At 46.8% G+C, this 20,578-nt stretch overlaps 6 protein-coding genes across 6 annotated transcripts; 5 read left to right on the top strand and 1 right to left on the bottom strand.

Moving 5' to 3' along the window:
* Nucleotides 1-505: 505 nt before the first annotated feature.
* On the top strand, nucleotides 506-2,590 carry LAJ45_05074 (uncharacterized protein; the record flags this gene model as incomplete). Its single annotated transcript, XM_046114647.1, has 4 exons — nucleotides 506-930; nucleotides 984-1,493; nucleotides 1,551-2,228; nucleotides 2,281-2,590. The coding sequence occupies 4 exons, from the start codon at nucleotides 506-508 to the stop codon at nucleotides 2,588-2,590; spliced, it is 1,923 nt and encodes a 640-aa protein (XP_045972196.1).
* A 1,416-nt stretch (nucleotides 2,591-4,006) lies between these two features.
* Nucleotides 4,007-5,821, bottom strand: LAJ45_05073 (uncharacterized protein; the record flags this gene model as incomplete). The annotated part of the gene is made up of 4 exons (XM_046114646.1): nucleotides 4,007-4,278; nucleotides 4,342-5,010; nucleotides 5,070-5,701; nucleotides 5,760-5,821. The coding sequence occupies 4 exons, from the start codon at nucleotides 5,819-5,821 to the stop codon at nucleotides 4,007-4,009; spliced, it is 1,635 nt and encodes a 544-aa protein (XP_045972195.1).
* Nucleotides 5,822-8,071: 2,250 nt separating this feature from the next.
* LAJ45_05072 (uncharacterized protein) lies at nucleotides 8,072-9,541 on the top strand (the record flags this gene model as incomplete). Its single annotated transcript, XM_046114645.1, has 5 exons — nucleotides 8,072-8,116; nucleotides 8,172-8,199; nucleotides 8,470-8,554; nucleotides 9,306-9,468; nucleotides 9,524-9,541. 5 exons carry the CDS (start codon nucleotides 8,072-8,074, stop codon nucleotides 9,539-9,541), a joined length of 339 nt encoding a protein of 112 aa, XP_045972194.1.
* A 2,285-nt stretch (nucleotides 9,542-11,826) lies between these two features.
* On the top strand, nucleotides 11,827-13,840 carry LAJ45_05071 (uncharacterized protein; the record flags this gene model as incomplete). The annotated part of the gene is made up of 3 exons (XM_046114644.1): nucleotides 11,827-11,893; nucleotides 12,080-12,117; nucleotides 12,179-13,840. The coding sequence occupies 3 exons, from the start codon at nucleotides 11,827-11,829 to the stop codon at nucleotides 13,838-13,840; spliced, it is 1,767 nt and encodes a 588-aa protein (XP_045972193.1).
* Nucleotides 13,841-14,796: 956 nt separating this feature from the next.
* On the top strand, nucleotides 14,797-16,633 carry LAJ45_05070 (uncharacterized protein; the record flags this gene model as incomplete). Its single annotated transcript, XM_046114643.1, has 5 exons — nucleotides 14,797-15,189; nucleotides 15,265-15,495; nucleotides 15,554-15,650; nucleotides 15,713-16,305; nucleotides 16,361-16,633. 5 exons carry the CDS (start codon nucleotides 14,797-14,799, stop codon nucleotides 16,631-16,633), a joined length of 1,587 nt encoding a protein of 528 aa, XP_045972192.1.
* Nucleotides 16,634-18,340: 1,707 nt separating this feature from the next.
* Nucleotides 18,341-20,240, top strand: LAJ45_05069 (uncharacterized protein; the record flags this gene model as incomplete). The annotated part of the gene is made up of 8 exons (XM_046114642.1): nucleotides 18,341-18,528; nucleotides 18,592-18,603; nucleotides 18,679-18,771; nucleotides 18,821-18,873; nucleotides 18,924-19,164; nucleotides 19,226-19,267; nucleotides 19,327-19,962; nucleotides 20,015-20,240. The coding sequence occupies 8 exons, from the start codon at nucleotides 18,341-18,343 to the stop codon at nucleotides 20,238-20,240; spliced, it is 1,491 nt and encodes a 496-aa protein (XP_045972191.1).
* Nucleotides 20,241-20,578: the final 338 nt, after the last annotated feature.

Below are 20,578 nucleotides of genomic sequence, written 5' to 3'. Positions count from 1 at the left end.
ATAGGCGGCGTTCTAGCGTTGCTTGAGTCAAATTAAGCATTAATATCGGAGGAGATATAATACCAGGTTCTCGATGGTAGCATATTTGATAGTATCATACCCTCGTCACAAACGTGGATTCTTCGGTATGCAGGGATGTTAATTGTTTACCGAGGACGGATAAGCCCCTGAAACATATGTGACCCATGATATTAGCTAGGGATAGCTTGTTAGAATCTCACAGAACGTCACTCGTTCCAATTCTAGATCCCAAAGCTACACGATTTCCAGACATCTCCAGACAGCTCGATTAAAACTCTCACTGCGCTCGTGCATCAACGTCCCAATGTCTCCACGAATCAGCGCACTCCAGCGCAGACGAACTGGGGTGGCTAGTTCCGTTGCCCCAGCAGCCAAATGTCTCACCCCTGTGATGATAACCCATCAAGCCCTCACTTCTCCTGCAATATACCCATCCCTTCCCATTCACAGGTAGGCGTACAAGGCAGGCGGGCAGTAAAACAAAATGACCGACCCACTATCCCTCGAGTCCTCACTCTCCAGTCTCATCACTGTCGGTACCCGAATCTCGCACCAGCTCACCGAGTTCCTCACTACCTCTACCCCCGACTCTCCCAACGAGATCGCTGCGCTCTTGCACGAGCTATCCGAACTCTGCAGCATTCTACTGCAGCTTAAAGCTGCACATACCCGAGGCAATGCCGAGCTTGGTGGGGTTGAGTTTCGAAACGTGTTGGCGAGCTGTATGGACAAGTTCGTGCAGCTGCGGATGCTGGTGAATGCGTACGGTGTGGGTAAGAGCGATGAGACGTGGTGTAAAAAGTGGAGGTGCTGGAATAGGATATTCGAGGGCGAAGAAGTCGTAGCGTTGAGGGTGCAGCTGGAGGCACACAAGATTACATTGAAAGTTTCATTAGTTCTGACCAATGAGTGAGTTCGTTTCGCCCTTTGGTGGAGGTGGTGGAGCTGATTTGGTCGGGTAGCATTGAACCTGCGGCAATAAAGGATACTGCGAATATGATTGAGACCACAGCAAAAGAAATTGAACAACGACTTGCAGAAGAGATATGTGAGGCCACAGCGGCATCGGCGAAGTACCAAGATAGCTCTATCCTGCAGAGGTATCTTACTAGTGCTTCTTCGGATGTATCGTCACGGACAACTTCTCCTGCAGTGGAACCGGATTCGGTGGACCAATTGCTTATTCCGAGTATATCCAATGGCACAAGTGAAGTTAAAAGGAGTGCTAGGAAACAGTTAGCTACTGTAACTTCAGCCCCTCTACCACGATCTCAGCCATCTTATATCTCAAGCTCGCCGATGAAGTCCTCCCCACGGGTAAAGTCCGCATCACCCTTAAAGACCTCTTCGGCCATGGGACCGCCTCCATCGCGGGGATCAAGGCCACCACCACCACCAAGACACAAGACGGACCCTACAGCGTCAATGCGGCCACTCCATGCCCGTACCCATTCTCTCCCCACAAATAAAACGTCTACCCTCCTCCCTCGTCCCTCTCCACCATCAACACCCCGCTCATTTCCTAGCAGGAAGCTCACCTATAGCACCACTTCACACTCACACTCACACTCCCGAACGAATTCGTTACCAACCAACAAAACCGCCCTTGCATTGGGAACTGGGAGTTCTGATACATTCACTGCCGAACTAACACGCATCTATAACGAACCATCGACACGACAATGGTGCACCACTGCTATTTCACCATCCCGTCTGAATGCCAATCATACTCTTGGCTCAACACTCACCGCCTTACACACAACCACCCTAGGTTCCTCCCGCGATATGGCCAAGACGAAAACAACGTTCCACCAGAAGGAGACATTTGCAAAAGTTAAATCAATGAACACGACATTTGAGTCTGCCTTCTCAGCCGTGTTTGCAAAAATGTGGAGCAAGCTTGAAGAGGGCGTCACAAGGCTAACTAATATGTACCATTACTTTGAACTCGTCGGAGGTGGCGAAGTGGGGGGCGGGTGTGCTGTGGGTGTGTGGGTATGGGTCCTTGAGAGGTTGCTGAGGGGCCTACTATCTCTGCGGGTAGAGATCGAGAGACGTCACGAGGTCGTGCAGATGGTACTTGCGGAGCGAGATAGGGTGTTAGAGAGGGCTGTGAGGGGTGTTATGGAGAAGATGGTGGATGACGGAATTATTGGTGCAAAGGCGGGTACGGACATGAAAGCCGCAGCAAAGCAGTTCGAGACGACGTTTGTTCTCCACCACTCATAATCTGTGCCCTGCTAACGTCAAATAAAATAGCCTTGAGAAGACGCAGTCTCCCATCACAAAGACCTGCCAAAATATCCTGGCAGGTCTCACCAGTAGCTTGCACCATGTCGAGAAGATCATCGATGCGACAAAAGACATCATCCCCGCTTTTGGGATCGTATCGAAATCTGGAACCTTGGCGCGAAGTGCTGGTTCGGTTCTGGACGTGGAGATGGTAAGAGTCGCGGCCGCACGGTTAGAAGTTGGATTGGAGAGGGTTCGAGGAATGTTAGAGATTGGCACTAGTGTTGTAAGCAGAGGAGTAGGCGTATTGGGAAAGGGGGAAGGGGAGACAATCTAGAAGAGCGAAAGGAGCTCATGTTAATTAGTATAAGTTATAATGGTAGGTTAATTTGTTGCTTATTAAATTGGAGTAGGATAGGATCTATATAGATAATAAATAAAGACTGGATTTGGGTAAAACATTATATTATTATTGAGGTTGTTTATTGCTACATACGTTGTTGTTGTATAGATAAGTTGTTACTAGCCTACGTAGAAGCTAGTGTGAGTAGCTACACTCACGAAAGATGTAGGTTGATTGATAATTGGTTCGTTTAGTGAAACATTCAAATGAAGATATTCGATGGTAGTAGCCAAGACCCGCAAGCTCAATGTATATGATCAGCAGTTGAGTAGCCTGATAAACGGTACCAAGTAGTACATCGTTGTAGTGAGACCCTATATCAAGTATAGCACCAAGTACCAAGTGCTCGTGGACGAGGCCTCGGGCTCCCCGTTTGTCCGTACCACCCTAGGATAATTCCTAAGCGAAGGCAGTTCATGGTCAGAGACTGGTCTTTCATGCATAACTGTATGAAACTCAGATCCAGTCAGTCCGATTATTAATTGATTCGATTGGTCTCGATACAATCGGTTGTCAACTTGTATAGATTGTAGCTGGTGGGGTGTACAATTAGTGGCTTCAGTACTTTATATAGATGGTAATAAAGAGACACCTAGAAGTCTTGCATACATGTATGTGTATATGTTCCGTCCCAGTCATGAGTATATCACATTGGCCAACAAGCCAAATATTGCCTATTGACCAATGCTTCCTGAGATTTGAGAAATAGTCACTGATCTTCTGTCCGGATGGCCAATTCCTGCCAGAATTTGACCGGACTCGGCTAATTAACTCCCAAAAGTCATCGCCTGACGATATACTTCCATGTATGTGCTCCTGTTTCTGATATATCTTAAATACAATGTATCCATCAAAAATTAATTATAATGAGAATACCAGTCTTACAAAATATTTCAAGTCTTACGCAAAAGACCCAGTGGTATTATAAGATGAGTTCCAATCTTTTCTTCACTCCTTAATCCATTTAAGCTACCGAAGAGTAAGTGTAGAGCTAGAGTTTGCGGTGATTTGCATCCTCTGTTCACAGCATCGTGCGCAATGGCGTCTGTTACCTGGGATGCTTTCCTTGCGATTGGCCGGATCTAATCAAAATATTATCATCGATATTCGGATTCTCTGACAGGATATTCAAATAATCTACATGCATCATACGCTTCATAAAGCATAATTACTCCTTCATATCTATTAAGTAATTACATAATAAGAAATCTAATTTATGGTATCATATAAACAAAAGAAAATGGAATAAAAATGAAATAGAGAAGCTATACATCTTAAAGAAAATCGCGCTGAACTTTTTGCCATCTACAACTTCACATCACCTCGCCATCTCTCCTACCAACTGTTACCTTAACCTCTATTCTCAATGTCCCCCACCTTCTCATCCATGCTCGGCGAATACGCGTATTTGGCACCCCTCCTAATCGCTGCACCCTTGTAATAGAATAAATACGGGATTGCACAGCAACCCAATGCGAGGAACGCCAGCAGTGATGATGCCCACTGATCACCCAGGCGATGATACATCTGCGTCGTAAATAAGACCGTCGCAGCACCCCAGAACGACCTGAGGAATGTCTTTGCCGCAAGAGCGGATGCGGCCTGGTGTTGATACGAGTCGACTAGTCGTTTTAAGTCAGTAAATCGAAAGTACCGTTGAGATAGCGGAAGGGGATACTACTAACCAAGATAGTTGTTGGCCGAATTATACAAAAAGATAAACCCAAACCCAATAGGAAATCCGCCCAACGCCGGCCCAACCCATGACAAGCGGGGATAGCTTGTCCATGCAAAAATAAACAACCCCACTGGAATACACCAGCAACTATACATCATCGGAATCAACCTCACTTCCGGCGGCGGGTTCCCACCAAACTTCTCCGCACGTTTCAAATAGCTCTTATTGACCCAGGGCGCACAGCATGCCGATGCCACTACACCGATGGCAAGAGGGATGAACATCAACCCCGTGATACCAGCACTGTAGCCTTTTCCCTCCTGGTACACGATTGGGAAGGCGACGAAGAACATGTACAGCAGCCCGTAGAGAACGCTCATATACACAGAGATCAAGAAGACAATGAGTTCGCCGAAGAGTAGCTGGAATGGGCGGACTAAGAAGAGTGTGAGAATCTCGAGAAAGCTACGAGTGTCGAGTTCTTGTTCTGTGACGAAACTGGGGTCACCGGTAGTGGCGCGGGTCTTACGGGCGCGGGCCAGAAGGAGGGCGGGTGCGTAGGTTTCTGGGACCGTAAAGACCATGAGTAGGTAGATGACGGCAGAAAGGATCAGTTGGATCCAGTAAAGCCAACGCCAGCCACCGCGTTCAGATAGAAATCCACCAACCAGGGGGCCTATAGAAAAATGGTCAGTATCGGTCGTCCAACTAGGCGTTTATGAAGAAACAACATACCAATGGCAGGTCCTAAGAACGGCGCGGCACTAAACGCCGCCATTGGAATTCCTCTTTCCTCCGTCCTCCACAAGTCCGCCAAACTTCCACCCACAAGGGTCATTGGCGCACTGAAAGCAATCCCATCAATCATTCTTGCGACCAGTAACGTCTCAATATTCTTTGCTACGGCTCCCGGGATAATAAACAGTACCGCAACACCCAAAGTCGTCGTATAGATAATCTTCCTCCCCAGCACCTCACTGAGGGGTGCAAACACCATTGGCCCGATTCCAAAGCCGACAACAAACAATGTGATGCTCAGCAGGGCAACCTCTTCACTAGCATTCAGGTCTTCCATGACGCCATGGATGTCGGCAGTGACAACGCTGGATGCAAATGCCACCATAAAGCAAACTAACGCGATAATCATCGTGCAGTACCATTTAAAGGCTTTGCTCCAGTTCTTAGGGTTCTCGGGGTCGTTAATGGTGAAAGTAACAAGTTTGTGGGTTTCGAGAGCGCCTGATTTACGGGAGAAGGTTTTCTTGAGGACAAGTCCCTCTACAGTCTCAGTGGTGTACTCAGTCATGTCCGCCGTGGCGGTCAGAGTACGGTAAGGCAGCGTTAGATCCATAGGCGGCTCGGGGGCTCTAGAACGGTGTTAATATTGTTTACATTGTTATATGGTATGGATGGTTAGAAAGGTACATTTTGATTGCTTCATGATCTGAAATCGACGAAGACGTCGAGGGTAATGAGGATTCCGCCATTGTTGAGGGCGTGTTTGGTATAATGATTACCAGGGGTAGTGTTGAAACCAAATAAGAGATTTATGGCAAGTAGTAAGGTACTATAAAATGCTATGGAGAATAAGGATATTTCCACGAGATGTGAGGGACGAAAGCCCGGTATATATACTTCACACCATTCGCTCACACATGCAGGGAAGGAAAGAGAGCAAGAGAGAAAAGCCCGCAGCTATAGGCAGTGGCAATCGCTCACGAGCCCCATACGTGATCTTGAGATTGGTCATTTTCATTTATTCCCAATGTGACCAATAGGAGACGAGGGAGAATAGATATTCTCATCGATACATATATTCCCGTTCGTGGATATCTCTGGAATAAGCTTCAAATGAAGGCAGAGTCCCGAACAAGAATGTTGAATACTGAAATAGGAACAAATATCGGAACTCGGGACCGTGTGTGCAGCGAACAGTAGGCATTTACTGTGCTTAAACAAATACATATATTTTAGACTTAAGTTGCCTTAGTCTCTCCCGAGGGTCCGGCGCGGCGTGCGTTAGTTTTGGTAGGGGGGCAATGCAAGTGGTCCCCACTTTGCAACTCCGAGATCTCTGGAATTCAGTGATCAGACAAGAGCGTCTCTCCTATCTGACCTGGTTGCCGATGCTACTGAAGAGCGAATCGTGAGCTTTAAATACCAAGCGCCTTGGTACTGCACTGTGGTGTTTGTTGTGTTCGTGTTTGTTTTTTTGCTTTTTGTTACTATCCTCAAGCTTGAAGCTTGTTTGCGCCGAGTGGTCTTGGAAAAGAGCTTGAGATGGTAGTGTAGAGGTTGTTGGGCGGTGAAAGGATTTTCCGGTTGTTGATATGGTACCGGAGTCGGAGTGCGGCGGTGGGGATCAATAGGCGGGGTCTTGGCATCCGGCTAATGGTACATCATGAAACGAACTTACTGCCACGGCTTTGGTTTTCGGCATGTCAGAATAGGAAGATGATATTTCTATTGTTTGAGATACATGCTCTACAATGCTGGCAGAAATGTTACACGGTGTAGGTTCATATACGTCTTGCATCTCAAATTATTAAAGAATGTGTAGTGTAGCTGTAGCTGTATATTAGTTTGGCGGACGAAAGGCATCTCGGAGATACCTACGCTGTTCGTACGAGAGGGCTTAATCTCAGCTCCCGACTGACATAGCATACACAGTTAGAGAAGATCCTGTTCTTGTTGTCGTCGTGTTGACAATTACTGATTTACCAAGGGCTCACGCGTTGCCAATCACACTTACTCACTCGACCGCAATAACTATACATCATAGCTGCAACAAAGGTACGGCTGGCCAGTCAGTTCGAGGGATACCTCTAGCCTCTAGAGAAATAGGATTTGGTTGATCGAAATGTCTCGACATTTTTATTTTCCAAGAACATACCCCCTCTAAAAATGCGTAAAGGTCCAGACGTCCCCGGACCGCGGTTCAAGCGATTTAGGTGTTTACTCATCAAGATTAAAGTATCGACAATGCATCTACGCGAGCAGGTGACATTTACATGCATATTTGACTCGAGATAGCGTGCAACAGTGGCACGGGTGCGAATGTGGTTTTGCTGTTTCATCGGCGTTGTGGTCCTTATCCCGTCCCCACTTGGCAACTCCGAGAGCGCGCTGCTCAAATAAGCGTCACGATACTACATGGGACTGAAAGAAAGAGAAGTGTGTAGTTACCTATAGATCTGACTAGTCGACAGCTAACCCGGTTCTGCAAATCTGAATCTAGGACCTGGACGCCTATATTCTCCGAACCTCAGGAGACATCACTCGATCTCATCTCATCCGCCATTGGCCAAGTCTGGCTGCTCTTTCCGATTCTACCCCTTTCTTTGCATATTTAGAGGCTCCGTTACGTGCAGCGCAGGGTGTTCCAGAAGAAAAAAAGTAACATCATACTTTTTGTTGCGGTACTTATCACCAGATAGAGGCATTTTCGCAACCCTAACCCTGGTACGTGGAAAAAATATCAGCATCTGGTTTTTGCCCGTGTTTCAGTGCGCCTCTTAAAGTCTTGTGTCTTATATCACACACGGGATAACTTTATCGGCTTAAACGGAATGCATGGTCCTCTTCAGTTTTCTTAGCGCGAACGTCACTTTAAATCTTTTGCTGAGTTGTAGGAATCAACATCATTTATCCAGTTGAAATTCAAGAGGCGGTGAATTAATACGCGTGATGCTAATAGGAACCCGGCTGCTAAGGAGTGGCGATCTAATGGAGTGATCATGAGGACGAAGGCTGGACAGAAAGACACCTATCCGCCTATTTCAGTTGGGCCCAATACCCTTTTTACTCTCTGGGAAATTGCTGAGCTAAAACACCCAGATCATAATAATAGACACGCAACTAGCTAGTACTCACGGATAAAGTTTGTACCAGGGGTAGGGCCTATCAGATAGTAGGTTTGGGCTTGAATACTCTACTAGAGGCTACATGTACTGCCTCCCCAGGTCGTCAAGGAATGACGCGTAAGCGAAGAAATTTAATTACATCATGATACATGTGAGTGCATGTTCTGTCGGCTCAGAGTCAAAATACAAACACTACTGGAATTTATTGTGGTTGAGATTGCATCATACACTATCACTCGGTCATGAACTGTGGGCGGTAACTTTGAGTGAAGTGGAAGAGTCTTCCCTGGTGGTACAACTAGATAACTCTAGTACCAGGAATATTCTTCCAGTCATAGTGAGACTCACTCCGTTTGTGTATGTGTTCTCTTCTCTACACTAAATGTGGTTAAGGATATGTGGTCATAATGTAAGGGCCCAAGGCAAAACAGAGTTTTCAAGGGTCAATGCCTAACAAAAAGTTCGTTGAAACCGAGTCTTTACCCTTGTAAATGACGTTTTGGACTGTGGCCGAACGGGCCCTAAATACATTGCATTGCGTACGTACGTCGGCTTACCGTAGCCATTTCCACTCTAGATATAAAGGTCGTCCATCCCCCCATACCTTTCTTATCACAGCTTCAACTATCAAATCGAGTCTCTTCTACTTAATGGTATGTTATTGATGCCTCTATTTCTTTTTTTCTGCTCATTTCATGTTTGCCTTCCACTACCTTGTCGTTGACCGCTCAGGAGTACATCCATCTACGGTTCTTGAGTGCATAGGGGTATTAGTAGACTGAAGGTAATTATAGGTAGTACTGTTGCTCACGTTGTTGGCGGATAGGCTGGCTGGTTATGGGGGGTCGGGATTCGATTGAGGTTTTTTTTTTTTTTTTTTGTGCCAATCACCTTCATGTATGTTAATGCTTAGGCTAACTATGTTCTTTCGCGACATTAGGCCCCTTCTGGGGAGCTCAGTAGATATATCTATAGCTACTAGGCTATACACTCTTGCGAACGAACGTTTCATCACTTCAGATAGATCCTTTCACCGTCCAACAAAATAGCCTCTTCCAAATATTAATATTTATTCATTCAACTAGCTAATTTCTGCACTGTGAAATAGAAAAATCGCATTTCTTTACCCTCTCGCATACAGCCAGAGAAGCAATGAAAAGCACAACATTCGCATCACCTGGAAACAGTGTAATACCAGCGACACAGTGGGGACCAAAGGATATGCGAGCAAAGAGCCCCTGGTCCCCTGTAGGCCAAAAACGAGTTTAAAGGTTTGAAAACCGCGTTCCGTAGAACAGGTTTCAGCTTTTAAACTGAAAAGAACAGATACTACACTTGATCTAAGCCATTGGCAAAGAGAGCTGGTTTTTCATAAAAGGGCGCGGGATTGTGGAGGATTATATAGGGGACAGAGAGAGCGCCAAGGCTGAACCGACATGGGGGGGGGTTGACTCATGTATTGCCAAGCGTCAATGCCAATAGAGATATAGGATTAGTGATTGAATTCGCCGCTCGTCATTTATTGGCTGGAGATGGTGACTCAAGGAGCAAATTGCAAAAGGCACTGCGAATAAGTTCTTGAGTCATTTCAGAGCTCATCGATCACCTCTACTAATCAGGTGTCTTCGATATTGCCTTCCTCTTTGCTTAGCTCAGGGAACTGTCTTCGATTTGGTAAGTTTGCTCCTTCTCATATTCAAGTTAACTGTTGTTACGTCCAAGAGACTAATTCAGTATGTACTGGTAATATCTACACTATTCATGAAAACTATATCTGGGAAAAATGAAACAAATGAAACATAGAGATACTCACGGGCAAATAGATTTTTTCTTAGAATCCAGCTGCATACTAAAAGGCAGACCCTTGATATATATTGAAGCCGATACTCAACTCTTCAAGGAGATACCGGGTGAGGGGGCATAGACGAAATGGTCTTGGCAAGTGACTCAAATGTTTTAGGATGACTGATCGGCATTGTAAGTTTTGAGTCAGACGTCTCTAGGTTTATCTTGTACGGTGATCCAAGAGCTTTGTGGGGACTACACTAACAAGTTTAACAGATCGATGAGATCAAACCTGCAACATATCAAATTTACAACATTTCCCCGCTAACTACTTTGCTATCTCATTAGGCAATATCGGAACAATATTGGGGTGTGTGGTGCTAAGTGAACTGGGTTGCTTGTGCTGGTCTTCTTTTAATTTGAAGTGATAGATAATTCTTATACGGAGAAGCTTGTCAAGGCTAATATTTATCCTAGAAAGTGGGTTAAAAGTCAGCTCGAGGAGCCCGAGTGAGACCTCATGATCGAACACTACTCTGCTTTTTTTTTTTTTTTTGTTTAATTCATTAATTGCATACTACTCTGCTTTCAAGGTCCTTTAGACTACTACTACTCGCTACAAAGTCTCGGCAACTCGGGAAATCCTCTAAGTGTATTTAAACCGCTTTAGAGAGCGATGTCACTAACTTTAGTCGTGGGGCTAAAGTCGCGAACGGGTGGGACGGATTAGGGGACAGCCCTTATTTCAACGTGCCAGTCCGACTCAGACCTTTCTCAAGAAGGCATACACAGGCTACTTTTCTTGCTCATGATATGGCGTTTTGGTAATCGTTTGTGCAATGGTTTTCCGCTTGGATAAACCTTTGAGTCTAATCTTTTCAAAACCAACGTAACACCAGCGTAAATACGGATATACGGGTCATTGAGGTCTTGGACGAAAAAACTAGGCATTGCAATCCAACCTGGTGCCCCACTTAACAATGCCATAGTCTATCACTCCGTAGTTGTCCGAGTAAGAGATATGCAAACGGGAGATGGTAAGAAGTAAAGGGGCAATTCTAATTTTAGATTACACCTCTGACCCTCACCAGTTGAACAAGGGACGTCAGGAAGGGATCGAACGTATCCCAACCGGGGAGAACTCTCCGATAAGGTTGGTGGGGGTTGGATTAGGGTTATCAGGGATACATGAGGGTCGTTGACATCATTTTCGTGCAGCTTGTGGGCCAACCGGGACGGCGTTGCACGTTGTGGAGCCGTGCTAGCATTCTCTCGGTTTAACGAACAAAACGATACGGCAACGGCATCGGCCAGAGACTACCGAACTGCCGCTGCCCCACAGCCAACCCCGATGCTATGACAGGAACTCGACGTCTCAGAAAGAAGGCCGAATTCTCGGCCTTGTGGCGGGTGAACATTTGCTGACATCAATTTCGCTGCGCTTACCGGCGGCGTCGGCGATATTGAGGGTTCTCTACTACTTACGTCATTACTATCGTTGAGCTCGGCGACGACGACAACGGCAACGCTGCGATAGTAGCAACAAATATTATTGGAGTGCCAAGACATTGTTAATGTTTAGGAACACACTGCATCTCAATGTCCTTTCGCCTTCACATATCATGACCTCAGACAAAATGGTCGGTTCCAGGTGGAGAAGAGCATGTTCCCGGGAGCTTTCTCTTTTAAAAATAGATTCACCCCGAAATCATAGTATGCTTTCTCCTCCTTCTCATCCTTCGAGAACATACTCATAAAGATATCGCCATGTGGAGTTCTAGATCTACCCTCATCGCTTATTCCCGGCGAGAAAGCCCTTTCGTGGTGGTATGATATCATTAGTCATGAGAGGAGAGAGGCAGTGGGTATGCGTTTTACGGGTGAGATGGGAAAGAGACGAAGATACGCACGGTGAGGGAGCAGACAAGCAGAGCTAGAGAGAATAGTTTGCTCTTGTTTGAGGTCTTGAAGGTATATAAGACATCTAATTCCTACCCATTCATCTTCTCTTCTCTTCATCACATCTTACCATCTTACCATCAAAGCTCATCTCAACCCATCAACACTCTTCTCAATCGCTTCTTGCAACCTGAACAGCTTTCGAGTTTAATCACCTCTTATTACCTTCGCTCAAAGTAAGTCTTATTAAGTTTATCATGATATATATATTAGGATTTGATAATAACATCCCTGTAGATGGTCTTTGTCAAACTTTCTGCGCTCCCAGTGCTCCTCCTCGCTGTCTCTTCCATGGCAGCTCCGGCTCCTCAGGTCGACGATAATGCTGCTACAAGCAGTTCAGCTGCTGCCGGCAGCGCCGCTGGCAACCTAGACAACGCAAACGCTGCCGCAGCTGCAAGTGCGAGCGGTAGTTCCACTGCAGGTGCTCCAGCTGTTGTCGGCGCTCCCGCTGTTAGCGGTGCTCCCGCTGTTGTTAGCCCCAATATTGGTTACTGCACCTTCAGCACCGCTGGGGTACTCATCCCAGCCGGTGTGCCGAGTGTCTCTCCCGTCACCAACCAAGTGGCAGTCCCCGTACCTCCAGTCGTCAACGAAGCGGGCGCCGTCGACCTTGACGCTCTGACCAAGCGTGAGCAAAACCAGAACATCAACCAGAACATAAACAACAACCAAAACACTAATGCCGACTTTGGTGGTGATGGCTTTGGAGGGTTCGGAAGGTTTGGCGCGTTCTCGCCTTTTGGCTTTGGGTTCTTCAAGCGCGACGAGAGCTCTGCCACAATGCAGAAGCGCGATCGCGACTTTGGTGGTGATGATGACAATGAAAACGAAAACACAAACATCAACCAGAACCTCAACAACAATGACAACAACAACTTTGGCTTCAATGGGGGATTCGGAAACGGATTTGGCGGATTTGGCGGGTTTGGATTCTCCCCCTTCTTTGGAGGATTCAGGCCCGGCTTTAGATTCGGAAACGGCTTCTTCAAGCGTGATCTGTTTGGCGACGACTTCGACGGCGTCGGTAACTCGAACGTCAACCTAAACACAAACACAAATACCAACACCAACACCAACGATAACTTTGGTCTTTCCGGAAACGGCTATGGCTTCGGCAATGGCTTCGGCTTCGTACCCCGCTTCGGCGGCTTCGTACCCGGCTTCGGCGGTCTCGGCGGTCTTGGGTTCGGAAACCGCTTTGGTGGTGGTTATATCCGTGCCGCCGAGGACCGTGGATGCTATGAGGGCAACTGCGATGACGGCGACAACTCGAACGTCAACATCAACAACAACGCCAACACCAACACCAACGCCAACTTCCTCGGTAATGGCTTTGACGGTTACGGTGGTTACGGTGGCTATGGCGGATTTTACAAGCGTGGTGAGGAGGGCGTCGAGGGCTTCGAGGGCGCCGAGGGCACTGAGGGCGGCGACGACGATGACGGCGGCAACGAGAACATCAACAACAACAACAACGCCAACACCAACACAAACGCGATCGGGAACGGCTTCGGAGGCTATGGTGGCTACGGCGGCTACGGCGGCTACGGCGGATTCTACAAGAGGCAGTACATGGACAACACCATGTCGCAGCCCAGCAGGAACGGCATCTCCGACCAGAACACACCCAAGAACATCAACAACGTCGGCTCCCAGGGAAAGATGAACAACAGCCAGCCAAAGAACACAAAGTACAACAGCGCCTCGAAGTCGAACAAGAAGAACAGCAAGAACTACGGTAAACAGCAGGGTAACCAGAAGCGCCAGGTCGTCGACTCAACCGCGGGCGCTGCTGCCGCTGCCGGAGCTGTAGCTGGGGCCGCCACTCTTCCGGCTAAGGTTGGGTTCGTTGTCTGCAAATACAACCCTACCACCGACCTTTATATTCAGGCATAAGGAATGAGCGGGGGGAGCACGGGATATAAAAAGCCGGTTAGGGGCGCATTAGATAATTTTGTTCGGTTATAAATTTTCTTTATTTCTAATTTTTCCTAACGATTTCATTTCTCTTTTCTCTTTGGTAAAGCTTATTCCTCTGCGGTTAGGATGAGAATTGAGTGCGGGTTGGGATGAGGTATGAGAAGAGATGGAAGATGGTATTAAGATGTATATATTAACACATAGAAAAAAAAATTCAACATTTTCTATCCAATTATTGTTCACTCGCTTTATGATCTTAGCATGACCCCATTCTTCCTGCCATTTTCTGTCGTTCTTTAGTTGTTGATGCTGATTATCTTATTGGTTTTTCTCGCTTACCCCCTTCTTTTATCCCCTTTGGCAATGTTCTTATCTACATAAACATTACTGACTACAACAAAAAAACTGACATTTGATCATTGACCCTGCGTTTGTTGCCAAGCCTTTCGGTAAGAACCTTCCCAATCCGGACAGCCTAATAATCGCTGACTACAGGTTTCAACTAGCCGTGAAAACAACCGCATGCCGCACGACTGTTGATCTGGCGTTTAGAGGAGGTGAATTAGGCGAGTCAAGCCAAGAGCAAAATTCCCTTCGTGCGCCGCATAAAGTCGAAATACCAGGGGGGTTTCCATCTCAAGCAAAGCTCGCAAAAGCCCGTAGCTATATAGTGGGATGGAGTATATCTACTACCGCTTTACTTACCGACACCATACTAAGGGCATTCCAGCTAGCGCACTAAATAAACTCAACCTGGGGATAAAATCCGGGGTAAGCTCCCCCCTGACCTTGCCCCTGCCTGTAAGTTGTATGTAGGCATCTCGGCATCACGATATACCGAGCCCTCAAAAAAATAAAAAATCTTGGTTTACAAATTATAAAACTCTGGATCCTCAAAGATGTATCCGACCCACCGTTGATCAACCGTCACGATGTCCCGGTTCTTCGACTCACTCGCCGTCGTCGTCCTTTTTGCGGTATTTCTAGCGCTACCGTTCACCCAGGCGTTTCCTCGCTCTGATGGCAAATCCGATCCAATTGAAAGTAGGAGTAGCCCAAAGGCCGTACTCGACTATGGGACTTTTGTTGGAGGCTACAACGCCACCTACGATATTTCGTATTTTAAATCAATTCCTTTCGCGGCGCCCCCGGTCGGAGAGCTACGATATCGGGCTCCACAGCCCCCATTGAGGTACAAAGACGACTTCGATGCGACTGTTACAAAAGACTTTTGTGTCCAGCGAACTGTCAACGGGAGCGAGGACTGTCTGTATCTTGAAATATATGGGCGGCCTTTCGTCAAGGGTGCGAAGAAGCCAGTTGTGGTGAGTGCCACATATCTTCGGCAAGAAAGCCGGTACTGGTGTTGGCCTATCAAACTAATAGCGATGCATGTGTAGGTATGGCTATATGGAGGCGGATACATCCAAGGCGGGGGCTCGATATCCTGGCCTCCCTTTGTGTTTCCGACCCTGAATGTGTCGAGTGAGAATGACTTCATTGTCGTTTTACCGAATTACAGGGTAAACTCTTTTGGATTCCTGGCAGGGGACCTAGTAAAAGAAGATCCAACGACGGATCTGAATGTGGGATTGTTGGATCAGAGAGCGGCATTGCAGTGGGTGCAGAAGGTTTTTATGACCTTTTATCGCATTGAAAGAAGTGAGATTGACAAGACGCTGAACATAGTACATCCACATCTTCGGCGGCGATCCTTCGAAAGTAACACTCTGGGGTCAGAGCGCTGGTGCAGGATCCGTACTTTTCCAGACAATTGCAAAAAGCTGTATGCCCACCTAATATCATGCTTCTAGGAATATACAGCTAGGTCTAACTAACATTCCGTAGCTCAACCGCTTTTCCGTAGTGCCGTTGCGTCGTCACCATTTGTGCAGAAGCAATATCACTACAATGCGCCCCAGATCGAGCAAGTTCTCACCACCTTCCTCAACTATACCAACTGCTCCGCCATCCGGTCCCAGGCAATAGGCTGTCTCCGCAAGGTTCCTCTGCAAACCCTGCGAGATGCTAGTCTTGCCGTCGATACAATTCACGGCGAAACCCTATCGCACGCCTGGACGCCAGTCATTGATGGTGAGCTTATCACCGAGCGGTTCAGTGTCGCTGCGGCAGCCAAGCGTATCAATAACAAATATGCACTAATGGTATACAACACCCACGAAGGCGAAAACTTTGTACCATCAGCCGTAAGCAATTGGGGCGAGTGGATGAAAGAGTATTTACCTGGCTTTTCAGACTCCCAGTTTGAAGCATTGGAGAAACTGTATCTAGACGAGGAAGGTGCGAGCCTAAGGGCAGCTTCAGTATATCGAGACTCAGTGTTGGCCTGCCCGGCATTATGGGCCGCTTCGGCAGCCGGGAAGGGGTGGCTGGTTGAATTTGGCGTGGGAACGGCAAAACATGCGAGTGATACGCAATTCGTAAGTTCCCCTACACTAAACCGATGGCTGCTCCTAAGCTCATAACGAATATTAGTGGAACACAATTCAGCCAGCACAGCAGCAATATCCTCACATCTATCAAGCCTATGCAGGAGGATATGCATCATTTGCGCAAACTGCAGATCCAAATCGAAACTCCCTGACACCGGTGGTATATCCGGGGGTGGGGACAGGAAAGCTATTTCTACTAGGTGATGGAAGTAGGGCGGTGGCGAATTCATCGACCCCGATTGGGACTCGGAACTTTGCAGAGTTGAAGGAGAAGTGTGACTTTTGGAGGGCGAATGGAGCGAGTGTCCCGTTGTGATTTGATATTGTAAATAAAAATGACGAAATATAACTATCTCTAGGATTTTATAGAGATCTCCTGGGTGAAGTATCTTGGTGCTTTATATAGCGCAAATAATGTGCATCCAATGTGTCTTGGCGACTTGAAGACACACCAGCAACTTGAAATGTGAAATGGTTAGAATTATAGTGCAGTTGACATATTGCAATTACGTGCACTCTGTACGTACATAAGTAGGAATATGTATACATAACCCAGAGAATAAACTCTGATAGATACTTGTAGACATGTCAGTATATCTATTACAGATATTACGTATGTATCTACTGAGATCTTTATAGGATGGTATTTTGAGGTCGGTAGTGCTATTGGGAGGTGCCCTGCGGTGTATATCACTGTCGTTCATGCATGGACCATCTCGAAGCTTCCGCCAGCTAACTGCACTCAAATCAACACAGCCATAGAACTAAACTCTCCGGGGTAGCAGTACTTGATAAGTCGATTTACAAAAGTTAATGTGAGCCTCGGTGCCTCGGTACCTGCCGAGTGGTGTGGAGCCTTTACCATGGTACTGCCCAATTAAACCACCTCCGGCCGTCACCTTGACCGATCAATGATCAACTATCAACTATCACTCTATTCGATGTGGCCTCGTCAGCTGATTGAAAATAGGTACTTCGGTTAGATCTTGTGGGGTCGCAAGTACGTGCATACACTAAAGTAAGTAGAGTAGAGTAGAGTACATGTAGCACCGGCGTATATCAAGCCCATTTCAGACAATCCCAAGAGAAGTAAAGGCCGCTAACATACATACAACCATTTCTTTTTCTGAGTACTAGGTACATGTAGCTACTACGAATAGGTACACGTAGCTTGTATGACAGACGCCTTTGGAGCTAAGAATATTGTGATTCCTAGAAGTGCAGTTTACCTTACTCGTGGTAACTCGTACGTATCAACCTGCCACGTTGGGGTGTTTAACATTCAGATGTTTCAACCATTCTGCAATATCAACTTATCATTATTGCTTATCAGTACTTATTTACATCACCTAATTTGTGCCAAGATTCGATGCCCACGCACTGGCACTCAACAAGTTCCTGCCAAGACCCTGATATTCACCACCTCGCTTATGGTGAGCAGAATGCAAGTACCTTACGACCACAATTAGAGCTTCAGGTACTGATCTATAAACCAGCTAACCTCACTTTGCAATAATGATTCTTGAATTTTTGTTTCGGGCCTTGCCGAGCAGACATAATAACATCATGCACCAATCTAAACTTCAATATGTACGGGTACAATATGCATATATTAACCTCATAACTGAGCTAGATACCCGAGCGGTAGCGGTAATAGTCTTATCCGCTACTCTCTGCAAGGCTTATATCCCTAGTGTGGAAAAAAGAAAAACCCTCCCTCGCTATCTACCCCGCAAAACCCACCTGCCTGGGAAATCTCCCCCGAAGTGTTGGATGCCAGCAAGGATCTGGCCTGTGATTTGTTGGCAGCGATCTTCTATCAAAGAGTGCAGAAATAATATTGATAAAGCTGAGCTCATCAAAGGGAGTCCTTGTATCTCGAACACTTTGAACAGCCCAGCGGTAGCCGAGGTAAGGGGGTATCACTTTTTTAGAAGCTACTTTTTGAACATCTATACCTACTTTACATCACCAACCACCTATCCAAGACAACCTTAGACACCCAACATTGCAACTGTCCATCATGTCTCACGATACAGAGAAAGCTAGAGCAGAGCAGTTTGAAGGGTCCATAAAAAAGCCCATCGCGACAAATTGGGATCTTGAAGAAGAGGACTGGACGCCAGAGGAGGAAAAGGCGTTAGTGAGGGCGTTAGATATAAGAATTGTGCCATTGGTGACATTGCTATATCTACTTTGCTTCATTGATAGGTAAGTCCTTAGCAGCGGCTTGTTATAACGGAACTTCAATCGCTGACTGGTTGTGATCGCTAGATCGAATATTGGGTATGTTTGCTTTTGCTAAGTAACGTGGTTGATTTACGCTCGTGACTAACGCGACGACGCTGATCTTGCTCTTAGAAATGCTCGAATCCAAGGGATGCAGGATGATGTGGGACTTGAAGGGTTGAAGTTCAATTGGGCATTGACAATCTTCTACATCTTCTATCTCATGTATGGCCCCAGCCCCTTCAATTGAAAACTCAATCTAACATGCGGTCAGAGTGGAAATTCCAAGCAATATCCTTCTAAAACATATTGGCCCTAAATTTTACAGTGAGTTTTACATTTGTCGTTCTTAACAACCACGCTGAATATATCTCTAGTTCCGTTTTTGATCTTCGCTTTTGGTATAATTTCTCTCTGCACTGCGTTCGTGCAATCCTTTGCTGGGCTATGTACCGCACGTGCATTCCTTGGTATTGCGGAAGGCGGTACTATGCCTGGTATTGCGTTTCTGCTGAGTTGCTTTTATAAGCGTCATGAACTACTGTTCAGAATTGGGATCTTTGTGTCTGCCTCTTCCTTGGCGGGCGCTTTTGGTGGACTATTGGCGACAGGTTTATCGTGAGTTAGAACAGTATTCTTAGATACTCCGTGAGAGATGCTGATCAATATATGTCTTTAGAAAGATTCCCACATGGGGGGTAAATAGCGACCCTATTCACAGGTATGACTATCAATATCAAACCAGCCCTCCCAATGCAACGCTAATCCAACCTATCTCAGCTGGCGTAACATCTTCTTCTTCGAAGGCCTGATCACCGTTTGCGTCGCCATCATGGGTTACTTCCTCATGCCTTCTTCCCCAGCCGCTTGCAAATTTCTCACCCCTCGTCAAACCCACATTGCCACTCTCCGCATCGCGCATGACCACAAAGAGTCCGCCCCCGAGGCCACCTCCCTCCACCACATCAAGCGCGCCCTCCTGAACATCAACAACCTCTTCTGCGCCTTCGGCTTCTTCTTCATCAATGTCACCGTACAATCCTTCTCCCTCTTCCTCCCCACCATCCTTAGAGCCCTTGGCTGGACCAGCACCCGTGCGCAGCTGCTTACTGTGCCGCCGTATGCGGTTGCATGCTGCTTCTCTATCTTTATCGCTTGGTTATCTGATAAGCACCGCAGGAGAGGTATCTATCTGTGCTTTTGCAGTTTGTTGACCATCATTGGGTATGCTGTGTTGGTCACGGTGGACAGCCCGAATATCAAGTACATGGCTGTCTTCTTTGCTGCAAGTGGTGCTTTCCCGCTTGGTCCTGGGTTTCTAAGTTGGAGCTTGAACAATGCCGCTGGGCCCTCGGTCAGGGCGGTCACGGGAGGATATGTGGTCTCAGTGGGGACAGCGGGCGCTATTCTCGCAACGTATGTTATCTTCTCCCTCAGCTCCTTTGCTGTGCTAATCAATGTCTGATAGATGGACCTACATCCCCTCAGACGGGCCAAACTACATCAAGGGGCACTCGATCAACCTTGGTGCCCAGGCTATTGCCGCGACAATAAGTATCTGTGCAGTCCTGTACATCAGGTGGGAAAACAGCCTGAGGAATAGGGGAGGCAGAGACTACCGGCTGCAGGGATTGACCGAGGAAGAGGCGAGGGGCTTAGGGTATAGACATCCCGAGTTTAGGTATATTGAATAATTTGCGTCGGGCAAAAGTTCTTAGGGGTGCCTCTGGCCGGGCTTGCGCAGAACTAATAGCAAGTTAGTATGAATCATGTAAAGATATTTGCATGCTGGTATGATCATGATTATATGTATGTAGTGGCGTTGACGCAATAAACCTAACCTAGAAATATGCATATATTCATTCCCTGGGTGAAACATGTCTAACACCTAGACACGGACATCTGAGTGGATAGGCGTGCAGCTCAATATATTCCGTAGTTATAGAAACTGCGAAACTGGTTGGACGACGAACTAAGATGTCTAACAGCACCTTGAGTAACATGCCGTTTGTATATGTAGTAATATTTAGTT

The sequence above is a fragment of the Morchella importuna genome (genome assembly GCF_003444635.1).
Source record: "Morchella importuna strain M04M26 chromosome Unknown Morimp01GS013, whole genome shotgun sequence".
Classification (NCBI taxonomy): Eukaryota; Fungi; Ascomycota; class Pezizomycetes; order Pezizales; family Morchellaceae; genus Morchella; species Morchella importuna.
This window is presented reverse-complemented; position numbering and strand designations above follow the sequence as displayed.